This window comes from Triturus cristatus, chromosome 6 (genome assembly GCF_964204655.1).
Source record: "Triturus cristatus chromosome 6, aTriCri1.1, whole genome shotgun sequence".
In the NCBI taxonomy this organism is placed as follows: domain Eukaryota; kingdom Metazoa; phylum Chordata; class Amphibia; order Caudata; family Salamandridae; genus Triturus; species Triturus cristatus.
Genome location: NC_140589.1, coordinates 725731489 through 725752528, shown reverse-complemented (window position 1 = coordinate 725752528; position 21040 = coordinate 725731489). Strand labels below are relative to the sequence as shown.

Sequence of the window (21040 nt, the reverse complement as noted above, 5' to 3'; positions counted from 1 at the left end):
GGAGGGGGCGAGCCATGACCCCCAACGGATGATTCCAAGCAGTGGAGGGGGGGCGCGGGAGGCTGTCGTTCTCCTCATGCCACACTGCGGCGCTGGCCTGCGTGGCTCAGCTGTTAGTGTGGCTCTTCAGCTGACGCCTGCTTGAGCATCTTCCCAGCGCTGCGGAGGGCAGAGCGCGGCGTCAGGAGCTACAATAACATTTCCTTGGCACTCGGAGAGGCGAGGCAGGAAGGCCATGGCGCGGGCACCGTCGAGGGAGCAGTCCTAGCGGCGAGCTTAGAGGATTTCAGCAAAGGCGCACAGACAGGTGAGTCAGGGGAAGGAAAGCCCGATGTAGCGTTGGGATTTGCAATTTTAGACACATTGGAAGACAGGAAACGAGGAGGGACTGTCTGGTGTGCTTATTTCTACCTCCTTTAAGGCCACGGGACATTTTCTGCTTGCTTTTTGCACTTTGACTGGATTTAATTAAGCCTTTTAAACGTCCACTGGCCAACATGGGGCTGGCACTGGGAGGAGAAGCAGACGGAGGGAGAACAAGATAGTGTGTTTCACTTGGAGATTCAGACCCCCATTATGAGTGGACAGGAATGTGTGTGTGGGGGGGGCAATTATCACACCTGATAAATAACATTAGACCTGGATGAGGTAAATACCTAATAAAAACAGGGGGGGGGGGGGCTACATGTAGGATTGGTGCGTTCAACACCAAATGACACAAGTATAACAATTGACCCCACAAAGCGAGATCTATGCCAGCCTGTAACCCCAGAGTTCTAGATCTGAGGATATCTGGGGACCTCTGATGACATGTTTAGCCCAGACTGCAGACCATGCCACTCTCCCAGACACGCAGAACACGGACGCTACGGTCTGTTCGGCGACACCCTCTTGTGGGTTGGGGAGTAAAGTGGTTCTCTGGCTCAAGGATGCATACTGGATGCATACTGCATCCCCTGGCCCCATCTCGGGACCCAAACCCACTCTTTGCTGTGCCAGAATACTAAAGTCTCTCTACCATATACTGCGCATCTGTTTTGTTCACTGTCCTGTAACATTTTCCCTCACGTCAGGGCACTTTACAAGGCGAGCATATGTACCCATGCCGCTGGAATGGAGTTTGATGCCTGCCACATAATCACATTGTAACAATGTATGGTGCTTGTTTATATGTAATTTGTAATAGATAAATAAAATAATTTACCCTACATTTTTCCACTGAAAAATCTCACCAGGTCCAAACTGCTAAAATTTACCACAGTAAAATTGCTTGGGTGCTGGGTACGCTGCAAAACTCAGAATACCGAATGTGCGATAATAGCACAAACCAGATTATCGAAGGGATTACAACACCTGTGACTGTTTCAGCACTTAGTTGTTTTGATCATCCTTGTACTTGCTTGAACATTTCTGGCTTCTTATTTGGTGATATCTACACTTTGTGTTAGATCTTGTGGGACGGGAGATCTAAAATAACCTACATTGCATCATGTTATGGCTTCTATCAAACCTTTTTTTACACTCTAGAAAATAATATTCAAATAAAACATGAAGCAAATGTAGGTGAAAGGTCATTAACACACAATCCTGTCCGTGAAGGAAGACTTGGGCATCAGAAAATGACAGATAGCTACTGATAAGTATCTCCATGCCCCTCTCATCTGCCAGTTTCTCTTCCTGGTTTAACACTTCAGTGTCTACGTTCTTCTTTGCAGATTTATATGAGGTTTTTCTGGGCTGATTGACAATCCTGTTGAAACAAATTATGTCTTATTTGAACATTGAATAACTCAGATGTGACAACTATATTGTACACAGTAATAGCTGGTTGCTGTTTAAAAGTAGCTCTGTGTCAATGCAATATTTCTTAACCTTCTTGATATTTAGACCTCCTATTTGGCCTGTGACATTAGCAATACTACTACTGATTTACTCGTTTGTCTGCAGAGGTGTGGTGCACTGAAAGGACAAAGTTTTTCAGGCTAATTTTTATATATCTTTAAGTAAGATGGAAATTTACAGATCTTAGGTTTCATCTTGCGAACTATAAGCAGTTGTGACTTTTTCAAGTGTCACGAAAATCGGCAGGATGGAAATGTATACATATTGTAGATTTCAATGCTTATCGCTCCTCTAAATTGTCCATGCGGTGGCCGACCCGCAGATCCGACCCACAGACGTTAGAGCTAAGGAAATGTACACAACTACATAAAGATTTTTATCAGCATTTTGTCTGCTGGGAAAATAGGAGTAGTTTGAGAAGCATTTCGACCCCATTGACAGACAGGGCCGGACTGGGAACCAAAACCTGCCCTGGCAAAGGGGTTGGGGGTGCCGCCGAGCTCTTTGCCAGGGCCGGTTTTCAGCCGATTTTGTTACAGGGCAGATTTTGCAACTATGCTGCAAAAACGGCCCTATAACAAAAACGGCCTCCAGGGGCCCAAAACCGGCCCCTACCCGTGCGGCCCACCGAGGGATTGCCCGGTGCCTGCTACGGCCAGTCCGGCTACGTCAGTCTTTTGTAACTGTGTGGAAATGGACAGGGCTGAATTTAAAAAGACTAAGGGCCTGATTTAGATCTCGGCAGAGGGGTTACTCCGTTACAGCGTCGACGGATATCCCGTCCGCTGAAATATAAATCCCAAAGGACATAATGGGATTTATATTTCGGCGGACTGGATATCTGTCACCATTGTGACAGGGTAACCCCTCCACCGTAATCTAATTCAGGCCCTAACTGACGGAGCCCAAAGTTTTGCTCAGAAGCCAGCAGCTGGTTTTACCAAAGTCAGGCGCCCAATACCAAGACTGCATGTCTTGATGCCACCTCATGCCTAGTTCCTCCACCAGCAGACATTCTCTGCCTTTTTATCAAAGTTGTGAGCATTTTTCTCATCCCAGCTGTCTCCCTTTGTCACTGTTTTCCATCTTTCTCTTCCTCCTTTCCTCCTTTTGTATTTTTCTCTCTTCTTTGGATCAAAGTCTGTTGAGGAAAAATAAGTGGCAGTCCCCAAAAATGAGTGCCAGTGGGCCAGCTTGCAGCCACAGGCTCAAATTGAGCACAGGATCTGGGTTGGGATAAAAAAAAACTGGGATTAGATCTGAATGCCACCAACACTACAATTTTGTGGGTTTTGCTTTGTTGCATAATGTTCACCGCACTGTCCATGTTGCTTCTTCCCTCCCACCCTCCTGTTGTCCGTGTTGTTTGTTGCCCTCCCACCCTTCTGTTGTCAGTGTTGCTTGTTCCCACACACCCTCCCGTTGTCCATGTTGCTTGTTCCCACCCCCCCATTGTTCCTGTTGCTTGTTCCCAGACACCCTCCCATTGTCCATGTTGCTTGTTCCCACCCACCCTCCTATTTTACATGTTGCTTGTTAATTGTCTCACCTTTTCCAATGTTGCTGGGTCCCTCCCTCCTCCCTGTTGTCCGTGTTGCTCGGTGGTTGTCTGTGTTGCAAGGTTGCTTCCACCCTCTGTTGCTTGTTCCCTCTTACCCTCCCGTTGTCCGTGTTGCTTTATCCATCCCACCCTCACCCCGTTTGTTAGGTGTCGCCTGACCATGCGCTGGTCTGGCGAGACTTTTTGAGAGGGCTCCAAAAAGTGCTACCAGGCCAGCATAGAGCTACAGTGCATGTGCGCGGGCGCGCGTGCCGCGCGTTTCTGCGATTACTGTCACTTTCGTTTGGCCGACCAAACAGTCAGCACGCACAACAGTGGGCAAGCCACTCCCCCACTGCCCTCGAGCAGGACTGCCCACCCCCAACCAGGCACTTCTGCTTTCTCGCCGTGCGAGAAGGCAGAAACATAAAATGGTAGTTATTACCGTTTATGTTTCTGCCTTCTCGCACGGCGAGAAAGCAGTGGGGCAACGCCCCCACACCCCTATGGGGGAGCCGCCACTGCCTGTCGAGGAAGAATTTGTAGTTCTCTTGCACATTGAAAATAAAGAAGCACATTTTGGAATGTCCACGGAATTATCTTTCTCTGGTAGAGTAGCAAGACTTACTTTAACTTTCCTGCAGGCACATTGATGTGAACAGAGTCAAACACTTTGGAGTCAAACACTTACTCTTCCATCATAAATACAAGTGATAACTAAAGCCGAGTCTGATAGCCAATACTTCGGTTTATTATATTATGAAACTAGAAAGGTCTATCTGTCGTCACATTTTTTAACACCATAAGATGAATGGCACTAAATGAGATGCAGTGGTCTGTGAGGACGTTGTATAAACCATGAACAACTTGCTGCGGAAGAGTGGGGTGAGGATTTCTACCCACAAGCAGTAGACTTGAGGAGGCAGATTGTCGGCCTTGACCCAAAATTTGAGAAGATAACCGTGTTGGATATTCCATTATCGTGAGCCCTTGGTTTGCCTTCAGTTGGAAAGTTTTCCTCTATGGCTCGTTAAGGTAGATCTAGAGCACAGATGGATCATGTGCGCATTCTTCTGAATCCATTGCCTTGTGTGTTGCATTTGCCTCATTGTGCATCAGGACTGCATAACTAAATTATGCACCCAAACCAGACTGAGAAAGAGGGCATATGTAGAGGCAAGGCAAGGGATGTTCATGCTGTGATTCTGTGGCGTGTTGCTTGGAGAATGTATCAAATGGAGCTTTGTGACGGTTGGATCTACCTTAAGTAGCTCACCATTCTGTTCATCCTCACTCTTGAATTAACCCTTTCAGAAGAGAACTAGAGATCTAGGCGTGACTGTGCTTTTGCACTAGAGTGATCTAAATTGTTTACAGGCAGATTCCATATTATTCTTAGGTATTGACTTGCATTGGAGAAGAAATGTCAGCTTTAGTCATTTGGTAGCTGGGAATACACTTTGGCCAGCAGAAACTGCTAACAGCTGATTGAAACTCAAAGTTGCCGTTCATTGGTTGGTTTTCTGAATCATACAGATTCCATATATTGAAAACCCAAATGATTCTCTTTGTTATTGCTATCAGGTGTGGAAGAAACTGAAAATATGCACCACAAGGGCTTCTAACTTCAGATGGAAGTGCACTATCTTTTTTAAACCCTATCATTAAGCCACTGACACTAATAGAATGACGGAGATAGACCAAAAGAATACAAACATAATATGATCCAAAACAAAGAAATGCACCAAGCTATAAAACAGGCCCTGTGCACTAACAGCCATATCACAGCAGGATGCCCCTTGTTCATGGCATCCGCATGGAATCCATGTTGCTATTTGCCACTTGGATCTAAAATGCCAAGCGCGACCATCGGGAAGCGCGCCCTTAGGGCCCTTTACCCCCGACCCTGTGACACACCCCCTTTAGCGCGGGCATGGCCAGCAACCTAATTGGTTGCTGGCCGTGGGTTGTCCTTCCGGGGCACCGCATCGTAGGCCCAACGTCAACTTCCGGTAGGGATGAGTGGGGTTGGGGCATGGGGGCTATTTAGGCCCGCATCTCACCTCCACTCATTCTCTCTTGCGGTGATTCCCGCCCTGGACGACGGCTCCTGTTTTATCTTGGATATCTCCCCGCGGTTGCTGAGGTCGTGAAGGTCGTCGAGGATCGTCGTCGGGCTGCTGGTCGTCGGGACTGCGTCTTGTCGGGCTGCTTAGCTGCTGGTCGTTGGGGCTGTGAGCTGGTCGGGCTGCGGAGCGTGCGGCGGTGATCTCGGGATGTGGCGGAGCTGTTCTTCAGGTAAGGTGCCGGGCCAGTGGGGTCACAGGCGCGGCTCCCGGGGCTCAGTGGGCGGCCGGCGGTATTCTGAACTTGTGCCGCGGGGCTCCGGGTGTGGCGCGGTGGCCTTGCCGTTCTTGCATCTGCGTAGCGGGCGCTGTAGTAGGGTTCCCCGCAAGGCTCTGGGTCTCGGCGCGCAGGGTGTTGGTCCCCGTGGGGGTTGGAGGATCTTGCCAGCTGCGAGGGCTGGTCCCGCTCTAGAGGTGCTGAGGCGGGTTTTTGGAGTTGCGGGCGCGCAACACGTGGCTGACCGAAGCAATTTTCACGCCGTAGCGCGAGCAAGGCTTAGGCAGCGGCTGGCGGGGGCGCTGGGAACAGACCGAAAGCGCGGAGAGCGGACGTTTCTTTGCAGGGGTGTTTTGTATTGCAAGCGGCTAACACGATAGAGTCACTGGGGCCTAATGGTTGAGGTCTGGGACTCTTACTCTCAAGGTTAAAAGTGCAATTTCCATTGATCCTGTTCCGGTAGATTTCTCTTGCAGTGTCGCTGGGATTGGGGTGAACAACTAAAGTGTGTACAGGGGATTGTTAATTTTTTATCACAGCATTGGAATCAGAGATTGCCCAGTTTTTAAAACCGGTATTGGCGAAGCTGAACAAGGATGAGGAGAGCGAGGGCGAGTTACCTGAGGATGCTGGAGGGGAGGCGCCCGAGTCGGACAGCGAAGAGGGTACGGAGCCAGTAGCGCCAGAGCGCCCCCGGAGGGCGATAGTTCCACCCAAGGCGGCCTTCCCCCCTTTAGTGAAAAGAGCAAGGGGTAGCAAGAAAAGGAAGGTGGTGAAGGAGAGCGAGGGGTCTGTACTGGTTATGCCAGGTTCTCAACCAGTGGCACCTCAGCTCCCAGCGGGGCTTGCACCGGATATGCCTCAAGCACCTGTAGCTCCCTTACCTGCACCCACACCGGTACCTGCATTACCTCCCGCACCGGTAGCGCCCATACTTCCACCTGCGCCTGTTCCTGTAGTATCCCAGGCACCGGTAGCTCCCATACTTCCACCTGCGCCTGCTCCTGTAGTACCTCAGGCACCTGTGGCCCCCATACCTATGACAAATCCGGTGCCTGAGCCCGTCATGGCTCCGGCGGTACCACATGAGTTGCCCAGACATTCAGGGGATGGAGGATCAGGGATTGAGAGGCATGACGTCAGCATTATTTTGGCCGAAATCAGGGGGGCCATTAAGGCCTTGACTCCAGCCATGAGCAACCCTGTGCCCATAGTCCCAGAGAACCCAGTTTCTGCCGCAATGCCAGGGGTGCCGCCAGTCATGCGGGATGGGATAGCAGAAGGGCAGGTCCCTAGCACATCGGCAGGGGGGGGGTCAGGTGGCTAACGCTAATATATTAGCAACGGTCGCAACATTGTTAGCTCAGCTGGGGGCGCCAGCGATAAGCAGCACAGCAATTGCCCCATGGGCTTCACAGGCAGGGACGGGTGGGGTCCTGGCAGAGCTGAGCAAGCAGGTGTCTCTCTTAGGTAGAGCGCAGGAGGCGGCGGCGACCGCAAATGGACCAGCGGTGGGTCAAGCGGCCCCCGCACAACCAGCGTCAGAGGTGCCCCCTGCAGGTAAGGCAGTGGATGGCGCAAATAAGGTTGGAGGTGATGAATGTAGAGTTTTGAACGGCATGGAAACAGTCATGTCAAAAAGAGGTAAATTGGCGGCACACGTAGCGCAGGACATAAGGGAAAAGATTTGGAAAGGTGATTTTGTGGACATTTTCTCACTCATTAGGCCCAAGCGGAGGGAGGAGGACAATAGAGAGAAGGACAGGAAAGAGGGTTTCTTTAGAGAGAGAAAGCCAAAGGTGGAAGAATCCATCACCAATTGGCTGTTTGGTTTTAATGTGTTCTCCATTGTGATGCTTGAGAAAAAGCCAGAGTTGGCTGTACCTTTGATATGTTACGCCAACAAGATCTTAAAGGCGCATGTTACATATGGGGGTTTGGCCTGGATAGACTATGACAGGGATTTTAGGTGGGCCAAAGTGGAGGATCCTGACATGGGGTGGGACCAGACGGAGGTGAATGTATGGTTGGAAAGCGTGAACAAGACGCCTGTGAGGCAGCCCATTCGGACATCCCAGGGAGGCCCGGGGGAGAAAAAAGGGACATGTTGGGCGTTTAATCGAAAAACATGCACCTGGGCCCCAGGGACATGCAAGTTCAAACACGCATGCGCTTACTGCGGCCACCCCTCCCACCCAGAGTTCAACTGTCTCAAAAAATCTAAAGAAAAAGGGAGGGATCCCAAGCCTCCCCCTGCACAATGAATTACCTACTCCGGTCAACTTAGGGAAACTGATGCTCTGGCTAAATCAGTACCCTGACTGGAAGGCAGCCAGAATTTTGTACGAGGGGTTTTCGGTAGGCTTCCGCATTCCTGCGTGGGGGGTACCACCAGTGGCCTACTGTAAGAATTTATTGTCAGCACGTATGCACCCAGAGGTGGTGGCAAGTAAGGTAAAAAAGGAAAAGGACCTGGGGCGGGTGGCGGGTCCTTTTGGGATGCCACCACTGCCTGGGTTTGTTTGCTCACCCCTGGGGGTGGTACCTAAAAAAGAGCCAGGGCAATTCAGAATGATACACAATTTATCAGCGCCGCAGGGTGCATCGGTAAATGACGCCATAGATCCGTCTTTGTGCTCAGTGACGTACTCCTCTTTTGACGCGGCTTTGCAGAAGCTGCGAGACTTGGGGCCAAACGCTTTGCTGGCAAAAACCGATGTAGAGTCTACCTTTCGGCTCTTGCCAGTGCATCCAGAAGACTATCATCTCTTAGGTTTCCAGGTAGACTCCCGGTATTACTATGACAGATGCATGCCAATGGGATGCGCAGTGTCATGCAAATATTTCGAAATGTTTAGCACAATGTTACAGTGGCTATTTGTGGTACGGACAGGGCACAAGGAGATAGTGCACTATTTGGATGACTTCATGATTATGGGCCCTCCTGCCTCAGAAAGTTGTGGGTGGGCTTTGGGCCAGCTGGTAGCCTTGTTTGAGGAAATGGGAGTGCCTCTGGCCCCTGGGAAGACGGTGGGTCCCGATACTAGCCTGTCCTTCTTGGGGATTGAAATAGATACCGTAGCGGGGGAATGCAGGCTGCCGTTAGACAAAGTTAGGGCCTTTTCACAAGCCATAGACGCTGCACTAGCAGGTCCCAAGGTCACCTTGCATCAACTCCAGGTTTTAGTGGGACAGCTACATTTTGCATTGAGAATCATTCCCATGGGCCGACCATTTTCAAGATCCATTGCTCGCGCCATGACTGGCCTCACTCAGAAGTATCATCATGTGAGACTACAGGCAGAGGTCAAAGAGGACTTAAGGATTTGGCGTAAATTTTTGAAGGACTTCAATGATAAGGTAATTTGGCCCGAGCCGGCGATGTCCAGTTCTGATTTGGGCCTGCTCACTGACTCTGCAGGCAGCATTGGTTTTGGGGCAATTTTGGGAACACAGTGGTGTAGGGGTGATTGGCCGATGGCCTGGCATGAGAGCGGTTTGTCTAGAAACATCGCTTTCTTGGAGCTTTTTCCCAATATAGTGGCAGTTGAAATTTGGGCACCAATTTTTAAGAATAAGACGGTAATTTTTTGGTCTGACAATATGGCGGTAGTGGAGGCCATCAATAGGCAAGGGGCCACTTGTAAGCATGTGTTAAGGTTATTGAAGCATCTGGTTCTGGCCTGTTTGAAATTGAATTTGGTGTTCAAAGCAGCACATATCCCTGGTGTACATAACCAAGCCGCTGATGCTTTGTCTCGCCTCAAGTTACAGGAGTTCAGGAAGTATCATCCGCAGGCGGACGAGCAGATGACGGTGTTCCCAGCGTCTTTGTGGAGGATTGGAGTCCCGGATTAGCAGGACTGGTGGGAGCATCATTGAGTGAAAGCACGAGAAGAACTTATCAGCAGCAGTTCAGAGATTACAAGACTTTTGTGGGGCACTCAAGCCGCTCCCCCCTTTTTTCAGCTGTAACGCTTTGGGAGTATTTAATGGCGCTTAGGAAACGGGGTAGACCGGCGTCTTACGCCAGGGCGCGCGTGACAGCGATAAGCTTCTTTGCAAAGGTGGCAGGGATGCAGGACCCAGGGGCTACCTTTGTGGTAAGGAGGGCCCTGTCTGGCTGGGCTAGGCTGGAAGGGGCAAAGAAGGACATGCGGAGGCCTCTGAATGTGAAATTACTAAGGGACATCCTGGGGGTGCTACAGTCCGTGTGCACATCTCATTATGAATGCATTCTGTTCAGGGCGGTTTTTTTCCCTAGCGTTTTATGGGGCTTTCCGCCTGGGCGAATTGGTGGTAGCGTCAAAAGTTGACCATGCAGGCGGACTCCAATGGCAGGACACAAAGTTAGTCTCTGGGGGGTTAGAGGTGGTGTTGAGGCGTTCCAAGACTGACCCGTTGGGGAAGGGGTCCTTAATTCACTTATCTCCAGCCCCAGGTGACGCAGCCTGCCCCATAGCCAACATGGAAGCTTATCGATTAATACGCCCCAGCTGGGGCGGGCAGGCGCTGTTTATTCACGAGCAGGGGGATTGCTTATCAAAATTTCAGTTCAGGGCCGTGTTTCAACGGGCATTGAAAGCTTTAGGGTTGGATCTGAAGGGTTATTCGTCTCACTCCTTTAGGATAGGGGCAGCAACACTCGCTGCGGGAGCAGGTTTACCGGCGGAGACGGTCAAGAAAGTGGGGCGCTGGTCATCATCCTGTTTTAAGCGCTATGTGCGGCCTGAGTTACTGTGAAAGGACATTCGGTAATAGATTTGACTATGCTGACATTGTTTTTCTTCTCCCTCGCTATTAGTATGTCAACGAAAGTAATCTGGGTGTTGGGACACTCGTTCGTCCGGCGCGCCACGGTTCGGCTGCGGCAGAAGCGAGTGGTCAAACCGGCGGGGTTAAAGAGAACATCATTTGTGTGGCGAGGCGTCGGCGGCTTGCGGATCCGGCAGTTGCGCCAGCTGGTTAAGGAAACCCAAGAACGTGAGGGGCATCCGTCCCCGAATTTGGTCATCTTGCACCTGGGAGGAAATGACATGGTGGATTTGGGCCGCATGGCAGTAAGAGAGGGCTTATTGACTGAATTTGCCTGGCTGGGGAGAACATTCCCTCAGGCCCGGATAGCTTGGTCATGCATGATCCCCCGCCGGGTTTGGTCGGGGGGGGGTCAGATCCCGGGCCCTGAATGTATCGGTGAGACGCCTCAACGGGGAGTTGGCCAGGTTGTGCTCAGTATCGGGCCGCTTGTGTCATATTCCACACAGACTAATATCAGGCGACCAGATGTTTCACCATGACGGAGTCCACTTATCGGACATTGGCACAGACATGTGGATCAAGGGGTTTTTGTGCAGAACCTTTTCTTTGGTGGGGAGGGTGAAGGACCTGTGGGCCCTGGTCACCCTAGTGGCGGAATAGGGGTCACAGAGTTGTGATTTTTATAACAACGGGAGGCCTGCTGGCATACTCCTGAGGCCAGCACTGAGGGGAGTGATGGTAAGCTCTCTGCAGGGAGAATGGGGACACCGGCTGCTGGGGAGGCAAGGGCGACAGGTCACACGAGCCTCCTTGGGCAGCCTGGTGGCGAGGTGTGGGCCCCCCGGAAATAGACGGACAAGGACCAAGGGCTGGGGGGCTCCCCACTCATGGACGCAGGTGGGTTGCGCCTTGCGTGGTTCTCAAGCGGGGGGGATGCGAGCCTGGAGGCCCCTTAGTGCTGGAGGGTATTAGGGACAAGAAAATTAGGTTATGAATTCAGAACATTATGACATTAAAATGTGTTATGCAAGAATTTATAGCCTAGTAATTTATCAATGTTATTGATTTGTCATGTTTATGAATAACTTGTTTGTATTAAACATGGCCTAATTTTCCCACACCTTGGAGTAAGGATTGGTTTGTGGGCATACATTGGGTGGAACGGGGGCGATATGGGGGGGTCCGGGCTCTATGCATAAATTGGGTATAAAAAAACATTCCTGGTAGAAGTTACCTTCCAGCGCCAACGCTTTGAAAAAGCTTTAACCACAATTAAGGTTCACAGTTAATACACATTTGTGTCTTAACTAGACCATGCTGCCACATTATTTGCTTCTTCACTTCATAACATCACACAGACCAGTTATTGTAAAGTGCCAGACACGTGCAAATGTAAACACTTTTACTACAGCTCTATTTATAAATCTTTTATTCTCTGTGGCTCTCACTCAGATTATTCTGAGCCAATCGGGAATCTGATACCATTAACCTACAGGACAAAGGCATACTTTGTAAGGAGGAGATACAATTCTTGCTCTGCTGGGGTGGTTTTTGATTTCCAAAAGGGAGTGTTGTTTTCTCTTGGGGCGCCTAGACTTTGTGATCTGAAATTCAGCTGTTTTGTGCACTCATTTCCCTGGGCATAAACTGAAAGATTACCCAAGATTCCTTATCGCTCAGAATGAATTCGAGGCCCCGGCTCTCTTTGCTAATGTCCGTTTTATGGTCGGGTTTATCAAGGCCCGGTACCTGTGGATATTTACACTGCTTTGCCGGGGTAGAAAGTTCATTTAAAGTCTGCGTTCACTTCAGCGCGGGGATTCTTGCAAAACAGCGTCTGCATCTGGGGTGCAAAGGTTGGCCACGGCTTGTAAAAATTTAGGAAAAGTAACCCCACCCGCCTTGGTGGTTGAACAACGTCTCAGAGGTGAAGGTGATACAAATGGTTGGAGAAGATAAGAAGGCTCGAGTGTTCTAGAAAACAATTCTCAGTCTTTCAGAATTTTTTTACCACACACTAAGAAACTCAATTCTGAAAGGCGAAATAGTCCAAACGTTTTTTTAAACAAAAGATATACATTAATGTTAAAATCTTGCAGTTTGGTGTAAAACAGGCAATACAATTTGAACAAAAAGGACCATCTACCGGTGCAGTGAAGCATCTGCCTACTACGATTTGCTTAATTAGGGCCCGCTCCATGGCCCACCTTAATGATTTAAGTGGGATGAAAAATGTTGGTGGAGGGGGTGTCTCTAAAAAGGGCGAGGCTAAAGATGATAACCAGAAATCCTTTTTAAGAGGCGTGGCTTTTGTAATTTAGGGCATACCTTCATAATACAGTCCTGTGCTTCAGGAAGCTTGCAGCAGCTGCCCAGTATTCATATGCCTCTGTGACTTTTTCGTCACTGCATCCAGGCATATCAAACAACAACAAACATAGGCCTAAAACAAGATAGACCAATTGGCTTTTCTAATGCTTGGTAGCAGTAGCAGAAAAATGAGCAACAACATTATTTTTGTATTGACTTATTAGAATTGAAAATATTTCTGTTCTGAAAATATGACACTTAATTAAACATCACTAAGGTCTGTGTAGTACGTACTGGTAATCAAGCAATCCCAATCTCCCCTTCCACCACATTCCTCCGCAGTTTCTTACTTTCCTTTCCTTTCTCTTCACCAATATCTTCTCACTCCGTTATTCTTAATTGTACTTCTTTGTGTCACATTCCCTTCACAATACCGCCACTCTCACTCTCTCTCACAATTATGCCACTGTCTCTCTCCTCACCACTAACACGATGTTTTCCTTTCCTGGATGAGCATGTAGGCTGGACACAGTTATGACATACTGACAGGCACTCTGAGAAACTGAAACACCCTTCAACTTCTGCTCCAGAGCTCTTAATTCTTCCTGTCATAAACACCCACCCACAATCTGAACTCACCTAAACTCCTAGAAGTATACATTATAAAGAGTCATATGTTACATGAAAACAAAAATACAGATGCAGCATCTTGAAAGAGCAAACACTTGCAAAGGATGTAAGATGAAATAAAACATGTGAAATGTAAACAGGGACTGAATCACTGCCATGGATGACTTGAAGGGGTTTTGTAATAATTGTTGAGGTTGTGAAGAGCCTTGTTGCCTTAAATGTTCAGATCATGAATATAGGGCCGAGTAGGGACCTGTTTCAAAGTCAGTTTTTCATTGATATCGGGTCTGAGACCTGGCAGGACCTGCTCCACTCCAAGCCCTGGCCAACTCCATCTGTAGGTGAATCGGTCATCAGGCCCTGAACTGAACAGTAGACAATGCCATGAATTACAAGACTGTGGGCATGGGTACCTGTCCTTAACTGGCATCATTGTATACTATCTCCGCATGTGTGGCTATCTCCACCTGCAAAGCTGTAACTGAACAAATCTCTCATGCAGATCTCGCCTTAAAACCCACCTTTTCTGTCTTTATCATAACTAGTTACCCCTTTTTTTATCCCTGCTCCCTTCCTACTTGTGCTTTTTCATTTGTTTATTTCTCCACAAGTGATTTCACCTTCTTTATCACAGTGCTGCACAGGCTGCGTCTGCACAGGCCGCGGCTGCCCCAACTGCCTAAAGTTCCCGTCTTCCCAATGAGCAGCAGTCAGCAACCCAAGGATTCGGTAATTGTCTCCTTGACACCAGCAACCTTGGCTTCCTTGCACTACATTCTGCTTCTCACTGTCTCCTTCCTGCTACATAGCAACACGCAAACTACCACATTTCTACTCTTGGTCTTAAGCTTTCATAGTATGATTGTCTTAAGCTTCCATAGTATAATTCATAAAATTTGTTTCAACAGCCCAGGGCGAATGCTTGTATTCCAAAGACACAGTATGCCTCACCTCCCTTAAGCAAGGTCAGTGCACCATCTTGAATCTTCTACTTTGAATATATCACCCATTTGAAACTCCTTTGCAGGGGTATCATTAAGTCTAAATATATTATCATTTTACTCTGCAAAGTTATAAACTTAACAGATAGCTACATCTATGTTAATTTAGGTCCAGACACTGCACTGTGGTTAACATTAGATAGCCCTTGGCTGATAGGACACAGAGGATACAACTATTCTTGTCCTCCTGTAGCTGTCTGTGGAGATCCTGCTTCTGAAAGACCAATGGAATCTCTCCTTTTCTATTAAAACTGTTTGTCATTTTTCCCAGATCGGCATAGCTTGATGGTGCCATCCAGACCTTGTTGTAAGCCTGATAACACCACCTAACCTGCTTTAGAATCAAGAGTGCACTCAATGTGGCCAGTCCATCTCACATCCTAATGATGTATTTAAGTGTTATGTTGTGTCATGGGCAAACTTGGAAAGCCATTTGTGGCCCTGGGTCCATTCAAAGGGGCGCTCCTGAGTTGGCGATAAAGGGAGCTTATAAGAGAGCACATTCGAATGACCAGAGAGATGCCCAGTTCAGGCAGAGAAACAAATGCAAGCTGGATGTGACCGATACTTGCTCAGTTTTTAACTGTGGGGGTTCTGTTTTTGTTGCTTCTCTGAGTTTCTTGTGTTTTTTTTCCTAAGATTGGTACCAGAAAGAAAAGCACTTCTCTTTCTCCTCCCTCTCACTCTTTCCTACCCCTGCCCTCTTTGTCTCAAAGTGTTGTTGGGTTATCCAGGAGCCAGTATTGGTCTCTGATGCCCTTTAGACTGAAGGTGGGTATTGTATTACCCAAGAGCTCGGGCAGAATGGACTTGGAGTCCAGTTGGCACTATGTTCAAGGCTAAGCACCTTATTTAGAGTTTGACAGAGCTAACATCTGCCAAGAAGTGGCATATGTCCCGCCCACCGAATTTAGAGTGTCATTAAGATTAATGCACTCATAATACTGCAGGTGAGAAATCTGCTACTCTTTGGCCAATGTCCTACCTCCACACAACAATAAGGCCCTAAGTGCTCTCATTTTGGAGTGGCAGGGTCAAATGAAGTCTTCAGTGTAGATTTATAGTGCTCTCTTGAATGCATGTTGAAGGGGATGATTGGATGCTTTTGAGCTATAGTGCAAGATGGGTTGTGTGTGGTGCCGTGGGTATAGCATTTTACTAGAACCTGTTGTGGATATGACTATGATCCAGTTGATTTAGCTGGATGGGGGAAAAGAAGAAATCATAGTTCTAGCCTGTGCTAAAATCAGGCTGTTAGACAAGACAGCTATTGCCTTTTTTAACAACCTATTTGATTAGGTTAAAAAGTGTAATTGTTTCCAATAATGTTCTGTTTTTCGGAAATGGGTAGTGGAAGTTCAGTGTTCTATATTCTCCATACCAGACACAATTAGTATTGAATGAGTGAGCATGTGAGTGAGTGACTGCATTCATTAAGCATAGAGTTCCGGATAAGACGTCGCTATAGTATTTCAGACATACTCTAGCCAAATATATTGAGCCCTCAGTCTGGATTGTGCTCTACAGATGACCGGTAGGACATTGAACTCAGGACTCCACAATAGGCACCCACCTCAACCTGTGAATATAGTGCATCCAACACAATGTTACAATTAAGGGTGGGCAGAATGTTCCTTTCCGCCAGCAGACTTGGTGGAATTTTGGCCACTCTGTGTTAACTCTTCAATGCAGAGTTCTGACCAAATTCCACCAATCACCACGTGGTGCAATTTATCTGCTGCGATGCTCCAGAACATGCAAGTGAGATTTGGTATCCCCATAGTGCGCTTTTCTAACTTGGGCGTTTGTGAGCATTCGCGTGTTGGAGAGCTGTCGTTCAAGTAAATGTGCTGCAGCGCTAGTAGATTTTTTTACTTGAGCGGCAGCAAAATCAACTAGAATGGACGCGCACTCTTGCGCAACGCATGGTGCCGTTCACGCTGATTTTCTGTGCTGCTCATGCTACCGGTGCAAAATAGCAGCACCAGCTGCATATTTTTCGGCATTTGGTGGAATGCCGTAGAATCTTGCGGAGTTTTTCTGCAACTTAAAAAAATTCTGTGGCTTGAAACTTTGCGAGTTCCACCCACCCCCAATTACAAGTTTCCACCTGAATATTCTATTACAGAAAATATAAGAACTGGGGCCAAAATGAAAAAGTACCAGCAGTACTCTATCATTCAAAATATGATATAATTGTTGTGTTGGTTTGGAAATGATAAACAGAATCAAATTGCTGTTAGATGTGTAAAATGGAAGTAAGTGAACGCCTTTAAACGCTGTGTATGTTCATTATTATCTCGAACATGCATCTAATAACACAAACACAACAGCATCACCTTCCCAGTTGGCCAGCATATGTCTTTCCACATTGACACAGTCTGAGGCACTCTTCCCAAATGTAGCAGCACGGATGTATGGGAGTCTATGTTTCAAATTATAATTCTTTGAAGATGCCAACTCAGCATGTCGCAAATGCAGAAATCAAGTCTGGAGTAGTTGGGGGAATTTCCAACTTTGTGAAACTCTTATACGCAGTAATGAATCCCATATCCGTTGTCCTATTCTGAGCATATTACACATGTACAATAGAGTACCTCTCCCATTACCGGACATTCAGTTTTCAATGGTGGAAGAAATTCTTGACTTTTCGTTGAGTCAACTGATGTCTGGCCAGAGCTACCTGCTACTTTGGAGTTGTAAGTTTTGAAAATGTTACTGGAAATCACTTATGGGTATTTTTTCCTCTACAAGTTTGGTGGGTACAACTTTTTAAGTTGTTATTCAACCAGATTTAGTGCTAGTGATGGCTCTGGAAAAGAAAATCTTCCACTGTCCGGCTCCTATTTCTAAATTGGCCAGGCTGATCCCAAGGGAACAGCTTTAGTCAGTTACGCGTTTCTCGAAGTGGTGGATGAGGTTCCTTGGTGGTGGATCTCTCCACTTGCATTATTACATATATGCATATTGAATATCATGCATTATTTGTCATATGATTATTTAAAGATATGCATGTATATTTCAATATGAAACCCCGCAGACCCTTGTGTTTTTTTATTTCAAGCTTTTTATTGGGTTTTCAAAATACAAAGCTTTAGGCATGGGAAGCAATGTTTCATAATAACGAAAAAGGAAATATATCATACATTTTGCCTTTATATATTTAGATAACAGTAACTTACTGTATTTTTACAGTGGAGTGCATACTTAGCATTTGATCACATACCAGATGATAGTAATAGAAAACAATTAGAGAAGACGAGACTGTAAAGATGAACTTTTAAATAGGCGAAGAGAACGAGAGAAAAGATGAGGGGAGTAAGGGCCAACATGGTTGATCCTATCTTATATATAGTTTCTATTTGAATTGCAAGATACACAAGTTCATCGGAGGTTTTTTTGAGAGGATATGTACTTGTCATGCTTACTCCATATGTTGTTGTATGAAGTCACAGAGATATGTTGAGAGAGTTGTCAGCAATTCCGGTGAATTGTGTGCACACTCACCACGTTTGAATAGATACATTTCTGAAGTCTTTCCATTCCCAATTAATAGAATTAAGGCCAATTGTGATTAGGATATCTAAGAGAGACATGTCATCCTTGTAGAGGCACTGGCTAATCATCGTTGGTTATGTACCTAAAGCAATAGACTAATTCTGGAGTCCATTGTTTGTGTAGAATTTGATCAAAAGGTGTACGAGTCTCTTTCCAGAAATAATTAACAATTTTGCCATTTTAATGGTGAGTGGTACTAAGTATTTTTTAAATATCTAATACATAAGCTGATTTACATCTGGTGCTGCTTGTCTTTAGAGTTGTAGGTTTTTCAAAAGATTAGATGAATGTTAAACATCAGGCCTGGGGGAGAGAGGTTCCATGCCAGATTTTCAGTAGCCAAACATAAGGTCAATTAAGAAAATACACTAAACTCACTTACATAGTTAAAGGTTATCCTGAAAATTCGGAATGGATGGTATTTCTGCGATGCTCTTGTCATACAATATTCTAAATCGGATATTCCGATGGAACATCACCCTACCAAGGGCCAGTAGAGTCAGTTTACTTGCTTTCATTGGGGCCTATGTATTAGCATCGTTGAAGACCCATTTCTGCAAGAGACTCCTGCTTAAATGGCTTCCTTGAATTTCTGGCATTGGCACTAATCTGTGGATTGCTCTCTGCTCAGACTCCTGACTCCCAAACTCATTGCTAGTTTTTCACTGTTTTTTATGCAGCGCATACTCTTCCCCTTATGGCTGTGTCAAAGCTGAATAAATGTATGAGGTATATAGATACATCTGACCAAAAAGCTGTAATTTCTCAGCAGGCTTCCTGGCCTCCTTGTGTTCTGACTCCTTAGTGAGCAATGTTTTACTTATTTTGATAATGGCAGTGCCTAGAATTCACAGTTGTACTGTATTACAGCATGAGGAGGGCATGATGCTTAGTCTGTGCAACTGCTTGATTTACAACACAAGTCCTTCTTCTGTTTCTGCATGCCTCTCAAGGAAACTGATGATGGGAGGGTGATAAATCCATTGACTGGGATCATAATCTTGGATGAAAGTTCTCTATTTCGCAAACCTGTTGAGCCGCTGTTAAACAGCCCCTGAGCTCAGCCTTGAAGGGATATAAGGTGAGATCAGTGCTGCCTGCGCTGAATGGACGCAGAGCCCCGAGACTTGCAGAATTCTGTTTGTTGAGTGATGCAAACGTTTGCTAACTAAACAACTGCAGGGGTGCTTGGAACTTTGCCTGTGGACATTCGCCCAATTGAACAATTTATTGGTGCAATTGCTGCGGCGAGCTAGTGTTTATTAACTAACCTTCCTGTCATGTTTGGAGATTCGTGGGAATGACCCTTGACTGGGTTGCCTTTGTTTTCCAAAGTTTTTGCAATGCTGCACAAAGAGAAAGGGAAGGTCTCAAAATGTCGGGATTTCTAGGCACGTTAAACATTATGGGGCCATTTTGGGCTTACTACTGCCGCGTTTGTGCTGTAACTACTTTTTGGGGGTTTGCATAAATCCATTGGTATATGAACCTAAATGTAGGAAAATCCAGGAGGTTCTACTGTCAGAAAATCACACGTTTACGGTTAGGGTTGAAAGGGACCATTTCTTTTTTTCTCCACTTGGAAACTATTTTTTCCGAAAGGCGATAAGCCTACATCTACATGCTCAGAAAATGTGATTTTTTTTCTTATGTAGCTGGCACACATTTTTGCAGTAAATGTTCAGATTGGTTATAAAAACGAGTTTGGAACATTTCTGAAGGTCCACAAAGTTGTAGCTTTGTGGGTGTCCAGTGCCTCCCAGGTGACCACCCTTTCCCCTTCCCATTGGCACATCCATGGTCCAATTCCACTCTCTAAACATACGACTGTAGAAAATCTGCCATTCTTGTTAGCTTTCCACAGTCATAAGTTCTAACTTGCATATGTAAATATCAGTAGAATCTCCAATTTGCAGCACCTGATAAACTTTTTCAATGAAGACCAATATAGGTGCGCAAAAAGTGTTGTCATTTGACCCATCGTGTTTCAACACACTGCGCCCACCTACTGTGCTTGCCCCTCTTAGTAACAGCAGCCTTCCTGCGCAAGGTCTGTAAACTGTTTCATTATCTAGCATTGTTTAACCGCTCCAAAAAGCAGCTCTTCACCAGTTTTAGAGTAGTGACCCAACAACAACAGTAAATATAAATCTGTGACGAGTATATATGCAAATCAACTTAAATGTACTACCCATTTATTTCCCCAGATATTGCATATACTTGTGGATTTTTCATATAGTCTCATATTTTCATGCTTTTTGTGAATTGATATAACCATGTAGCGCCTGAATAACTACCCTCTATGGACAGCAGAGCTACGGCCTTCCCCCCACATTTAAAGTACAGATAGTGGTGTTCCACCTCCCATTATTCCTGAAATGGGAATGCCACCCACGATGGGGTTTCTACCCTGCAGCCCATCCGAAGGGCACCTAGCATTGACAGCAGGTCAGACCGCCACTCATTCAACCGAGGGCTCCAGACTCTGAATGCAGGTTAGAACCACAATCTAATTAAGAACCTGCTTTTGTTTCTGGGTGTGGAGGGCAGCTTAAGATTCAACAGTTATACTGTGGCTGTCATAAATTTCAGGGCCCATTCACCATATTTTAAATGCAGTCCCCATTATTTTGTGATATGCCCCTAACTGCAGAACGCCTACCTCCCACTTTTTTACAAGTTTTCATATTTGGAAACGCCAGGCAGACTTCGTGTTTTGAAAAACATAAAAGCTAGGAGAGACGCTGAATAATAGGAAGCAGAGGAGGATATGAGTCTTTGTAACAGTGCAGTGTTTCTGTTAAAGTTTTGTCAAGTCCATTGCACACCATTGTGCTGTCTGTCCCCTGTAATTTTGTGGTTCATAACATTTTCAGCCATGTAATGAGCCCAACTCCATAAACCCTCTAGTGGGATTCTTCATTGTACAGTGTGTTGTGAATCATGTGGGTAGTGAATGCCGGCATATATTCTGGATACTTGATTTGCATAATTCCCATTATCTCATGAACTATCCATCCATCTCATGAACCAGCTCGTCTCCTCATGAACCATCCCA

General features: G+C 46.6%; 2 protein-coding genes across 3 annotated transcripts in view; both read left to right on the top strand.

Annotated features, from left to right (window-relative positions):
* PRDM1 (PR/SET domain 1) overlaps positions 1 to 21040 on the top strand; it is a 346876-nt gene that overhangs the window by 150130 nt on the left and 175706 nt on the right. The window contains exon 1 of one of the 2 annotated variants that reach the window (XM_085611247.1): positions 39 to 307. The exons of the other annotated variant lie outside the window; for it this stretch is intronic. The gene's annotated coding sequence lies outside the window, so the exon portion shown is untranslated. Of the gene's footprint in view, positions 1 to 38; positions 308 to 21040 lie in introns of those variants that run through there. 2 annotated transcript variants of the gene reach the window in all.
* Positions 7345 to 7989, top strand: LOC146817780 (uncharacterized). Its single transcript, XM_085609680.1, has one exon. It carries the CDS (start codon positions 7345 to 7347, stop codon positions 7987 to 7989), a length of 645 nt encoding a protein of 214 aa, XP_085465806.1.

What these genes read in the sequence shown, in the direction of transcription:
- LOC146817780 (XM_085609680.1), top strand. Translation starts at nt 7,345, where the DNA reads ATGGAAACAGTCATGTCAAAAAGAGGTAAATTGGCGGCACACGTAGCG.